A 12,660-nucleotide genomic window follows, 5' to 3' on the forward strand; every position below is an offset into this window, starting at 1 on the left:
CTAATAACTAAACCTTTCCCTGACAGAGGATAACAGCTCCTTTGTTTCTCCAACTCCCACTTGATGGAAGGATTATGCACTCAATCAACCCTAATGGCTCCCACTAAGACAAAACAATCTATTCTATCTATTTAACTCCATGTACACATACTGAGTCCATGTGCCAAAATCTGTACTATGATAAGCAAGCAAACACTTTAAACAAACTGTTCAGATTCCTCTCTGCAGAACCCCAGTGACCCACAGCATGAATACTTATGTTTAATTAAACATACAACCCGTTACCTCAAAAAAAGTGTATTTCCTGGGTTAAACAAAAAAATATATTCATGGAACATTTCTCTCTCTTTTCAAGAGAGAATCCCAGAATAGCCACATATCAAGAAAGGAAGAAAAAAAAAAAACAAAAAAAACACAAACAAAATGTTGACCTATTTAATAGGGAATAAGCCAAGACATTAAAAACCACCCCGTGACAAACATTATCCATAGAAATCCCCACGTCTTATCTAGATAGATCAAGTGCACGTTATGCAGAATCTCCAGTAGCGTCTAGAGAAGAAATTTCTGTATTTCTTAATGAACCTGTACCATTTTTTTAAAACAGTTTATGAGGGAACTGTTGGGAGGAAAGAGGAGAAAATTAGAATCAAGAACAGTCTTAGTTGCTGTGTTGTCAAGGGGTCTACTCCAATAATAAACTAAAGAGATGAAAATGTGACGTCCCAGCTAGCACTGGTTATAAAAAAAAAAAAAGAAAAAGAAAAAAAGGAGACTATTAAGCTCTCTGGAGATATTATTTTTACAATGAGTGGTTAATACTAAGGAAAACAAAGCTAAGAGAAAATTCAAGAACAGTAAGAAACACCAGGAAACTATCTTGATAACACTGTATTAGACTTAACAGCAATACGGCTAATCTTATGTAAGATCAAATTCATTAGCCTAGGAAAAACATGTTAGTAGCTTTCACACCTCTCCATGTTTGTTGTCCATTGTTATCTGAATAAGGGAAACCTTAAGAAAATCTACAGTATAACTAGCATAAAGCGTACACTCAACAATACTGCAGGGCCTGGTCCAGACAGGTGAGTGGAATTAGCCATAATCATTATCATACTGCATAAAATCATTACCTGACGTACATTATTTCTTTGCAAAATACAGAAAAATAACTCCAAATAGTCATGACACTTGTCAACGACCACATACGCCTGAAGTTGTCACTTTTCTCGTGTGCATTCAGTGCATTCCCCAGAGCCGGAAGGAATTATGTTCACAAGTACCAGTACTCAGAAACCATTTTTGACAACGAAGATATATGCCAGTTCAAGTTTCTCACTACGAAAGGTTAAACAGTTTACAGTTTCAACTCTGTTACATAAAAGAAATATTTGGAAGGCAGCTGTAAAGCCTGTTACACTGTGAGTTTGTTACAATGTAAAGTATTTATCACCTCTTTAAGAATTCAAAGTGAACAATAATATTCTTGAACATTCTAAACACATATTTACTTTCTAACACAGTGACTCTAAATTCTCCTGTTCAACAAAGTAAAAACTTCATGATTTACTTCATGACACTGGAGACAAGCCTTCTGCCTACAGAGCAGCACAAATGTTTATGGTAGATGGAATGTGTCAAGACTGGAAGAGAAATGTAAGTATGATAATTTTAAAGTAAGTTAACATTAGAATTGACAGAAATTATCTCAAGCTAAATAACTATGATTATTTAGCTTTCCTCCCAAGGCAAAAGTTTGATTCCATTAATGTTAATACATGACCCCAGGCAATGATTTGCCTTTATCTCAGTGGTGTTTGCCATGACTACAGGCAAAGCAACAGCAAGTCCATCACTCAGAAAGTAGGTCCATAAATCCAAAAGATTCTTTCTGTGTTTCTCATTATCTCAGAAGGCTTTGCATCAGCTAGCATTCATTGATATTCCTCCTGATTTCTACCCCAAGTTCTGGTGACTTTACAAGGAAAAAGTTAAGGCCTTGTATACTAAGTATTTTGTTGCCTGCTTGCATGTCTCTCTTCTCATTTATTTCAGGCCTCTCAGGGTATATTAGTACTTGTTATGCTATACAGATCATTGTAAAATGAACTGTTACATGGAACATTTTACAGTTAAGCAGATTAAGAAAATAATCTTGGTTTGGAATCTCTTCTGAAATAGTAAGTGAAAAAGACCATGTAAAATGAATGCCTGGTTTTAAGAAATAGGTAGCTGCTTAAATGCTTTACGCAAGTGTGTGGGACAAAATTACCTATACATTTCCCTCCCTCCCCTCAGAGTTCTGCAGATAGTCTGAAAAGACTTTTCTCACAAAGGTCAAACATTTCATTATAGAAAGACAACAAACTGACTACAGAATACTAGAAATAATGCTCAGTTTTATAGTTAGTCCGTAAGTGTCAGATCACACTATTCTGATATGCTATCACCTTTAATTGGAGACCAATTTTCTAGAAATCATTGAAAATAACAAAGAAAAGAAGATTCACAAGAATCCTCACAATCTTTTCGCAAAAAAAACATTTGGCGCTACCTTCCACAGTTTTGAAGAGATGCAAGGATATAACACTGACCTAGTAGATTGCAGTTCCATCAAGAAAACCCTCATCATTCCCACGCTGCTCATGGCTAAGAAATAACTCTGTATGTCCATCTCTCCTACCCATAGTCCTTTTAAGGAAAAGCAAGTGGTACAAAATACAATGCCATTCTCTTTCTTTGCACTTAAAGCTCCTGAAGGTAGAGTAATAAGTTACAAGTTTACTGAAACAAAGTTTGGAAGGCCATTTTAGCCACTTAGAAATATTTCACAAGTAATGTTGCTCAAAGTGAAATTATTCAGAGTTTTCCTGGTATCTTGGAAAAGAGCCCTATCAAGCTGTCACCAAGATCTCCCAGTCTCACAGTACAACCACCAGTAATGTCATCCTCAAATTAGGCCAAGGGCTGTATTTTACGTTATGAAAAAACTCCTATACATCACACAATGTATCCACTTTAAGAACAAATGTTTGCCAATTCATTCAATGCAACATGTCTGAGAACCCAAACATGCCACTGAGCAACTAAACAAAATATTTCGGTAGCAGAATGATATTAACACAACCAATAACTTTCAAAATAATATTTTCAAATGCATCATTACAGCTACAGCAGCATCCCTAAAATCACATTTGTATTGAGAAAGATGTTTCCTTACAACTTCTTCAAGAAGGATGGAGTTTGTTTCAAACAATCAACTTCTATCACTAGTAACAAATATTTCACAAACACACATTTATTTTGTATCAGTTGCTGCTACCATGCTTCAGTGTTTTTATTTTGTCCTTCTTGTGTAAACCCCTAAGAGTATTAGGCCAGTAGGATGTAAGTTAAGATAAAAACTTCAAAACTTGACCCCAAACATTTCCAAATCAGAAAAGTGAACGTTACAGAAGTTTAGTCTAAACCAAGAACAGCTTCTTCTACAGTATGAATGTGAGACTTCTCCAGTTTTCTCCACACTTCATTAGTCTCACAGATAATGAAAGCAAACATAGAAAGTGTTGAGTTATTATGCCATGAACAAGTTTCAGCATTTGAGCAGTCAGTTCAGACCATTCAGACAGAAGAAACAAATGTCTTTAAAATTTAAACATGTAAAATCATTGACTCAGTCACAACCATCCAGAACAGTGTCAGGCTACAAAAAAAAAAAATGGTAAGTTTGGATACACACAGAAGTAAAATCCACTGTGTTTTTTTAATCCAAAGTGCGCTGCTGAAAGAAAACGGCAAATTATTTTTGCGATATCACCAAAAAAAGTTAAACCAAGAAAGGCATCAGACCAGGTTAGCCGTTAAAACCTCGCCTCCGTTTCCCCGCGAACCCGAAGAGGTGGAGTCGGCGGGGAGCCCAGCGGCGCGAGGCGCGGGTCCGATGCGCGGGTGCGGCCCCCTCCGCTCGGCGCCCCGCGGAGCGGCAGCGCGGCCAGGTGGCGGCGGGGTGCCGTGCGCGCGCGCAGCCGGCAGGGGGCGCCGTTGCTCGCGGCAAGGCGGCGCGGCGCGGCCGTGCGGGCGGCAGCGCCTCGGGAGCGCTGCCGCAGGAACCGGCCTTGCGGCCGCCGCTGTCGCCCCGGGGCTCCCACCTCCCCCGACTCCATCGCTCGGGGAAGGGGGCAGACACGACCCTCCTCCCGCCCCCTCCCGCCCAGCCGACCCTCTAGGAGGCGGCGTGCCCGGGGGTAGGAAGCCACGCCGGATCCCCGCACGCCCGCGAGCGCCGCTCCGCCTTGGCAGAGGCGGGGGAAGCGGCAGCCACCCCCTCAGAAAGCAACCAGCCCGCAAACCTAAATACTCACCATATTGACTTCTGAGACCATATCTATACTGGCAATGTCTATGTTCATGCCAACAGCCACTGGGGGACCTGCAAACCAACAAGATGGTCCGCAATGTGATCTCTAAGAAGTTAACTCGTTCTTACCAGAGTTAGCAGGACTAAGACCGCGTAGAAATGAAACGACGTTTAAACAAACCCAGAAAGTCAGGAGGAAGGCAAAAAGTGTTCCCCACGCCCTCTCTCCCCCGCCCTCCCAAAAGCAAGCAACAGCAGGCCCCCACCGCTCCGCGGGCGTGGGCACCGGGCTCACCCGGTGCGCCCCCCGCCAGCGGCACCGCCGCTTTATGTAACGCGCACACACGTGTTAACAGCGCGGCTCTCCGCGGCCGCGACCCAGCTCGCCACCCTCAGCCCTGCGCTGGAAGGGGCAGCCCAGGGGACAGCGGCCAGTAAGCCCAGGGGGTGGGGGGGAGGAAGGGGACACCCATACGTCCGAAATAAACCAATTAGTTCGAAGTGGTAGCACGCAGGGGGTTAAATGACATTTTTGTATCAGTTAACAGCACATCTTGTACTCAAAAATAGTAACTGTGATCACAGGCACATTAGGCTGAGAGGAACAAACGTTGGGTAAACTTAAGAGATTTGCATCTCGATAAAACCAATTAAACAACGGTTTAAATATAGGTTAATAAAGTATCAGCACACACAAAATGAGGGACCGATTACAAATATGCATGAGATTTAAGTGATGGCATTAAGAGCATCCTGTGCTAAGAAAATTGAGTAACAATGGGCTTAACTTTGGATCAGCTTGAGAAAATGGCAACACACACACTCACCCCAAAGCAACAGCACCCACAACGCGTTTTAAAACCACACACCAAAGGTACACAGCCCGGATATGGTGTAATCTCTCTTATTCAAAAGCAGTCAAATTACCTCCAAAATCTGGCCTCAAGCGAATGTCATAGCCCTTCAGCAGTCTATCCACGGTCTCTTTTACCAGTGACATATTACTAGGGTCATTGACACTAAAGAAGAAAAAGAATAATACTGTATTATTTCTTATTTCTCAGACCCAAGCTGTACATTCCTCTCAGTAGCAGCACGCAGTGCAATTCAAAGTAAAGCAAAAGAGACACCTTCATCACTTACCTCTGTGCACACACCACGGCTATTATTAAAGGGAACGACCAAATCCCAAAGTAACCCTTTTTCCGGACTCTCAGCATCCCTTTAGCTTTTGATATGATTTAGGGTTTCAGTGAAGAGAAGAAGAGATCCAACTTATTCTGGCCAGTGCAGTAATTCTACTGTGAAGCGCATGCGCACGGCGTACCACAACATCAAAAGGAGCAGTGGTTGCTGCTGGAGATGGAGCAAATTTCCTTGCCAGAAAAAAAAAAAAAAAATTAAAGGGGAAGAAGGAAATGCATTATTAAAAAAAAAAAAAAGTCATCTACAGGAGGATCGAGTACATTTTTGTTGTCCTTTTTGTTAGCGAAGAATATAAATCACAGCAAGAAGAGAAGTTTTAGGAGTTGCAGAGTACAGCGTCTTTGAAACACAGTTTAAAGTGGGGGGGCGGGGGCTGGACGGACTCGGATTAGACAGAAGGGGAATAGGTTAAAAAGGGGAATGTACAGCGTACGTATGTCGCCAGGGGCAGGTGGGGGCGAAAGGGGGCAGCTTAACTTTTTGGTCCCTGGAAAGAACCGCCTGAAGCGAGGCGAGGTGCGGGCAAAGGAGCCGGCGCTTGCAACGGGGGCGGGCGGTGGGGGAGGAGGGGAGATGGGCGCCTACAGTATTTCTCATAAAAAAAAATGATGACGAACACTTTCTTGTAAAAGGGGATTAGGCTGTTTAGTTCCTTACTGTGCTGCCAGGCGCTGTTCCAGGGGCAGAGGCATTGGGGACGGAGGGGGTCGCCAGCTGTCGCCGCCGGCTCCCAAGGGTCATTAGCTGGTGCTTGAGGGGCGGGCGCGGAGACCCCACGGCCCCGCTCCCCCCCCCCCCCCCCCCTCCCCCAGCCGGGTCCGCCGGCGCATTTTCCATATATCGACCGATGTTTAACCCAGGGATCTAAGTTCCTCAGGTAGAGCTAAGCCTGGCCACGGGGCTGGGGAAGCGGGGAGAAGGGGATGAAAAACACCCCCCTGAAAAGCAGTCAAGCTTTTAGTGACCATCCAGACCCAGTGCAGGTTCATAAGCCCACTTACCTTCGTGGGTAAAACACCCGAGCTCTTCAAATGTAGCGTGTGATCCAATTAATGCCTCGGAAGAAACCGGAGACGAACGGAAAGCTGATTTGGGGATGCTTTGAGTGACATTTAAATCCTGAGCAGAAAAAAAGAGATAGAAAGGAGAGAGAGAAGGAAAAAAAACAAAACCCCGAAAACCAGCAAACACCGGAGTTAAATTATTCCTCGCAAATCTGCCTTGCGCTGGTAGCTCCTTTTCCACCTCCTCCTCACGCACATACCCGCCGGCCCCGCGGATCTGTGCTGCTCCACCGAGCGGATCTGGGCGTGCACACGTCCTCGGCCGGCCCGGGCTGCGCGGAGAAGGATTGGGAACACTTGGGGCGTCAATTAACAAAAGAAATATTTAACTCGCTGCAGGAGGGTGGAGGGAGAAGGGGGGAGGGGAGAGGAAAAAAAACGGGGGGGGGTGGTGGGGAGGGACACGGGTGAGGGTGTTGCACAGAGCAAGGCGGGCTGGAGAGTCCGCTCGCTCGCCGGCACAGCTCGGTCCCGCACGCACACGGCTGGGGCGCTCCGGAGCTCCCTGCCCTGCCCCGCCGCCCCCGGGCCCGGCCACCGCCTCCTGCACTCCGCGGAAAGCAGAGAGAGCTGCTCCTGATGGCCGAGGCCGCCCCGGGTGTGCACGGCCCCAAGCCCACACATACATGCACTCTGGCCCGGGAGCAGGAGCATCCGGGAGGGGTACAGGGCTGGGGGGTGGCTCCCCGGGAAGGGCGAGGGAGGAAGGGCTGAGGTGGGGGCGGACAGGGGGGAGGGGGGATGAAGCCTCACCTGGGTGGGGGGAAGCTGCCCCCGAGAGACGGCAGGGCTGCTAAAAAAATAAACAGCAAACCCGTAAAACAGCCGTCAGCCCCGAAAAGCAGGCAGCCATTTAATAGGGACCGGCAGCTACCTTGGCTGGAGCGCTAAAGAGCGGGGAAGCCCCGCGACGAGCACCGCAGCATCCACCTGCCGCTGGAGCGGGGCCCCGGGAGCCCCCCGGCCCGGAGCACTTCCCCGCCGCGCCGTCCTGCGGGCGAAACACACCGGCGGGATTTCCAGCGGGATGAACAAATCATGTCCCCCTCTCCCCGCCCGGTCATTGCCTTAAAACACCACATTGTGCCTTTGAGATCGAGTAAGTATCTGCTTGATTTTTGCTTAAAAAAAACCCACACAGACATCCTTTGGGGGGGATGTTTTGTCCAACACATTTTAACCACTTTCTCCCATTGTAACAATTTGTAACACAGAGGGAGAAAATACAGTTTTCCAGATGAACAGACAAGATTTTCTGTGTGTGATAAATATAAAATGTCTCATTTGTGCATTCAAAAGAAAAAAAACCCAAACAACTAAGGTAAAGAATGTTTAAGCATTTGTTAAAATTACACCACCACCACCCCCTGTTTTCATCCTTCTGTTCCATGGCTGATGTTACAGAGCCACTCTGCCTGTTCACCAGTGGAGGTTTCTGTTCTCACACAGCTAGTCTGCTTCACTGCCTAACCTCTTAAAATATAGCCCTGAAAAGAAGATGGTGGATACTCTGTGCAGTGAATCATTTTACTTTAGATGCATAATAGGCACTTTTTTTTTTCTTCTGCAATCATATGATAAGAGTAGGAGGTCTCAAGGTAAAACACTTTAATCTGCCCTGTGAAACTCACCTGCAAGTGCTAACTTGGGACTACATCTGACACTCCTGATTTCTGAGTCTCTGCTATTAATTACCATTACACCACAAAAATGTTTCATTGACCATGTCTGAATATGAAACAAATATCAACAAGAACCTGAGGCTGAAGGCTGGTAATGTTCAGTGATGGACTGATAGGAATTTTTTATTTACGTATCAACATAAAATCAGGGGCAGAAAAGTACCATATTTCCACGGGAATGTTAGAATAGTCCACCCAAAGAATTCAAGCTATGCCAATATATGTAGCATTTGTTCTCTGATCTGGTGTATGTGCTAATAATCAGGGAATGCTTGTTCTGGACCCAGAGTACCATGCTGCCATGTGTAGTGAAACCTGCTCTCAGCCTGGCTATTCCAGCAACAAGGAATGGAACATACCTCAAACAATTTCCATACATATGGATATCATGGTGCATTATGCATGGAAAATTAATGGATATCCTTGGGATTTGGAAGTATAAAGGCTCTGTTAAGCCATGCTTGGGATGATCTGCATAACTCATTTTTGCTGCCTGTAAATGCACCACTGTCTAACTGTCTAAATGGGTCTATACCAGTAACACTTCCTTACCACCATTCCAGGCTCTGTGTGCCCAAGCAAGTCTATGTGATAGGGGTATCATCATTATACATTGACATAGAGTACAAAGTCATACAATACTTTTCCTTTTGCAAATGGTTTCATGCTTTGCTATGCACTTCTGACAGTACCACTTTTTCTCTGACCACAGGGTTCTGGTCTATCTCCATCATTCAAAATTTCTCAGCACCTTCAAAATCTCCCATTTATTTTAAGCAACTTGTCAAATAAATCATTCCCCTCTTTTTTTTCTCACTTGTGTCTGTGTGTTTGATTGAAAAGGAGAGGAAATAACTGGTGTGAATGCCAGTATTGGCAAGATGCAGAATTGTTCATGTAACATGTTTAAAGATTCCTATCTAAATTTTGTGTGTCTTACAATGGGGAAACAACCTGGTTCCCAGCTGGATATGATACTTCTAGCTCTAAAAATATCTCAATTAGATTACAAGTACCATAATCTTGCAGAGAAGCCAGCAAAGATGGTCATATTTTAAATGCCAATTGCAGATTTTGATTCTTAGCTTTCAAGTTCGAGGAGTGCAAAAGAATACACTCGAAATAACTCAAAATTAATGGCCCACAATCCTTGCTGACCAGTGTGTGACACTATGCAACAAATGGGCTATAAGCAACATCATACTTCGCTCGTCTTGTCAACCCTTGACTGTAGCAGTATATTCCTGTCACCACAAGCAATATCCCAGGCCACGTACTGAGAACTACTCTAAAGTGGCTTTCAAATGGTTTGCTGTAAGTGTTATGCATGATTATGCAAAAAATAAAAAAGCTTTCAGATGGAGTAAGAATTTCAAGATAGGTTCTCAAGTGATCCACAATCACTCAAGTCAATAGAGACAGAAGAGATGCTGATTTATGCTAGCCCAAGAACAGTAGCACTGTATCAAAAGTAATGTAAGTTACAATGGCAAAATCCTACTTTAAAAAAAAAATTCTTTTCACTGCACCTCAGCAGGCTGGTATGAATACAGTTCTATGAAGATGATGTTTCCTGAATTTTTGGGCATTTGGAGAAGACACAGTAGTATCAGAAACTCTCAGATGAGAGTTGTTTCCATGTATCAGATAAGATTTTATTCTCTAATTTACAGAAGAATCTTAGCAATAATTTATTTTGATATATGATTTCCATTTCCAACTCCTGTAAAGCTATAAATTCATGTAAAATAAAATAAAACAAAACAAAACATAGTCAACCCTTGTAGAAGTTTCCTGAACAAAGTTTCAGTATACTTTATCTTGGTTTCACTTGTCATTTTAGGTTTTCAGATCTTGTACGTCACAGTCCATGTACCACACGCCATCCCCTTAGCAATCAGCCCGTCAGCATAAAGATCACTGTTACATCACAAACACAGGAAAAATTATTCATGCAGGTGTACCTTGATTCTACTTTTCAGGGACAACAGAATCACTTTTCCATAGTGACAATCTTCCAGGATTTACAGGTTCATATTAGCTTCAACTACTGTATTATATAGAAGAGTCCAAAGTGGTAAAGCTATCAATGAAAGCAATAGTGTATGACCTGCCAATTATACTGCTCTTAGCCCTTAAAAAAAATCAAATGATCGGTATTGTGTAGAAACTGAGTCTGACAAGTTGCTTAGGAAACAAGTACCACTTGATACAGCATGAGTTACACTTATTGCAAGAGAAGAGCAAATGGGAGGGGCAAGTAATAGTCTCTTATTGGTTTACATCCTTATGTAGGACTTTATTTGCTGGAGCTCATATGCGTTCATTCTGTGACTCACTGCATGGCATCTCCACAGGGTTAAAGATACTATAGATAAGAACTTACCCCAGATACTGGCCTAGGCTGTACTTTATGAGTCAAAGACCCGCTATATCCTTTAACAAAAATCTTTTGTGTAGCTTGGTATCAACAGATCTTGGATGTATATTGAGGAAAGTCTTTTAATGTGAAATTGAATTAGAGATTTAAAAAAAGCCAGAAGTAAAAGGTTGCTCAAGACATCCACAGGTGCTTTGATTGTAGACAATTGTTAGCAGCTCAGTGGGGACTGGAGTGAAATACAAAATGCCTTGCACCTAGAATTACGATGGAATGAAATCTACAGTCCTCTTATCAAATCATGAAAGCACCACAAAAAGCCCTATTTCCTTCAAAGTGCTGGCATAAATTAGTTTAACAGCTCTATAGACAGCAATTTTTGAATTCCTCAATTTTAGCTACATTGACACTTAGATAGCTAGGAAATATCTACAGTATATGCATCCTTTGATAGGAAGGCAGGGCACAAAGAGTGATTGCATAGGGTAAGGATAGTAAAACACTTAAAAGACAGCACAAAATGTACACTAAGATTATGTCACTCTGTGTCTAAATCTCCTCCGTGCTGTTTGTGTAAGATTCAGCCCTGAAAGCAGATTGCAGAAACCTGTTATTAAATTAATGGAGTGGCATTTGTCTGCATCAACTGATTGCAGGATTTGATCTTCCTTTCTAAGCTCTCTTGGACAGAGAGTTGGTTTCCTGAATTTTTTATATTGGGTAATACATTCCAGAATACTGCTAGAAACAACATCTGAGGGTTCTAAAACTGTTAGGTTGGAAGCTTTTGATGAAAAATGGTTTTCTTTTTAAAGCCATGCCATTTAGCTGCAAACATCAGTCTTAGGTCTGGTATAACTGTATGCAAGTTTTCAGACTAAAATGGACATAGCTTTAGCTGGATTTTTCTTAGCTGGAAGGACCTCACTACTTCTGAAAACTCCTCCTCTTATTACCATCATCACCTTGACTGGGTGAGGGGACAATAGTGGGGAAAAAAGAAGTAGAAACCAAGAAAGGAAAATTAATAAGTAAATTAACAGGGCATATGAACAAGTAGTGAAGGGGGAGAGAAGGAAGAATGGAGGAAGGAAGTGTTATGCCATGGCAAAATGAAATATGAAGACAGGAGAGCCATTTAGTTAACAGGGACTAAAAAAAAAAATTACTGCTCATTTAAGCAAACATGTAAAACATGAAGCAGTCCTTGTATCTCAGAAATAAACACAGTTCTCTAGACAAAGGGAGGTTACTGAAAAGTGATCCCTGGGACTCCTGACCTCTGTGATACCAACTATCAAACATGTTTTGAATCAGATTAAATATTTTTAGACTTAAAATTTATTTTTCCTGTAAGGGAACTTCACAGGATACTTTTAATCTAACTTGCCATTTGTAGTTGTAAAATATATTTGCACATGAAAACTGTCTTAATAAAATGAACAACACTCAAAGACACCAACTGTGACCAGCGTACAACAGCCAAAGCATAACCAGTGGATTCTATTTTAAGAATTGTCCTATCCCCCAATATCCCTTCCCTAACTGAGAAAGGAAATTGGGAAAAGGAGGGAGACTTGGGGGTTGAAATTGAAACAGATTTAATAAAATAAGGAAACCAATATCAATGCTAATACAAAAGATGCAGTTATACTTAGCCCACAAAGTGGTGGCAAGTCGCTCCACGCATAGCAATCGTTGAGAAGACAGGAGGAGGAGAAAGAGGAAAGGGAGAAGACAGTAAAGAGCTCCACCCATCCCCAGCAGCTTTCCTATTTATAATGAATGTGACATTAACATTGTAGAATACAGCTGTGGGCCAGTCTGGGTCAGCTGCCCTGGCTTACTGCTAATGGCCTTGATCACCATGGCTGGCCACAAACTGAAACAAAATGTAACAGAAAAGTGATTCTATAAATTTTATCCTCACAAAACCAAGACAGTAACAAATGGAGAACACACAGGGCT

General features: G+C 43.0%; 1 protein-coding gene across 3 annotated transcripts in view; it reads right to left on the reverse strand.

Annotated features, from left to right (window-relative positions):
- The window catches only part of GABRB2 (gamma-aminobutyric acid type A receptor subunit beta2), a 159,441-nt gene extending 153,861 nt beyond the window's left edge, over nt 1-5,580 (reverse strand). For all 3 annotated transcript variants that reach the window (XM_068417201.1, XM_068417199.1, XM_068417200.1), the window contains exons 1-3: nt 5,504-5,580; nt 5,288-5,379; nt 4,365-4,432 (exon numbers count right to left, since the gene is read on the reverse strand). In XM_068417201.1, the coding sequence (XP_068273302.1) occupies nt 4,365-4,432; nt 5,288-5,379; nt 5,504-5,580 (237 nt within the window). The remainder of the gene's footprint in view (nt 1-4,364; nt 4,433-5,287; nt 5,380-5,503) is intronic.
- Between the last annotated feature and the right edge of the window lie 7,080 nt (nt 5,581-12,660).

Source organism: Nyctibius grandis, chromosome 22, assembly GCF_013368605.1.
Source record: "Nyctibius grandis isolate bNycGra1 chromosome 22, bNycGra1.pri, whole genome shotgun sequence".
NCBI classification, from domain to species: Eukaryota; Metazoa; Chordata; class Aves; order Nyctibiiformes; family Nyctibiidae; genus Nyctibius; species Nyctibius grandis.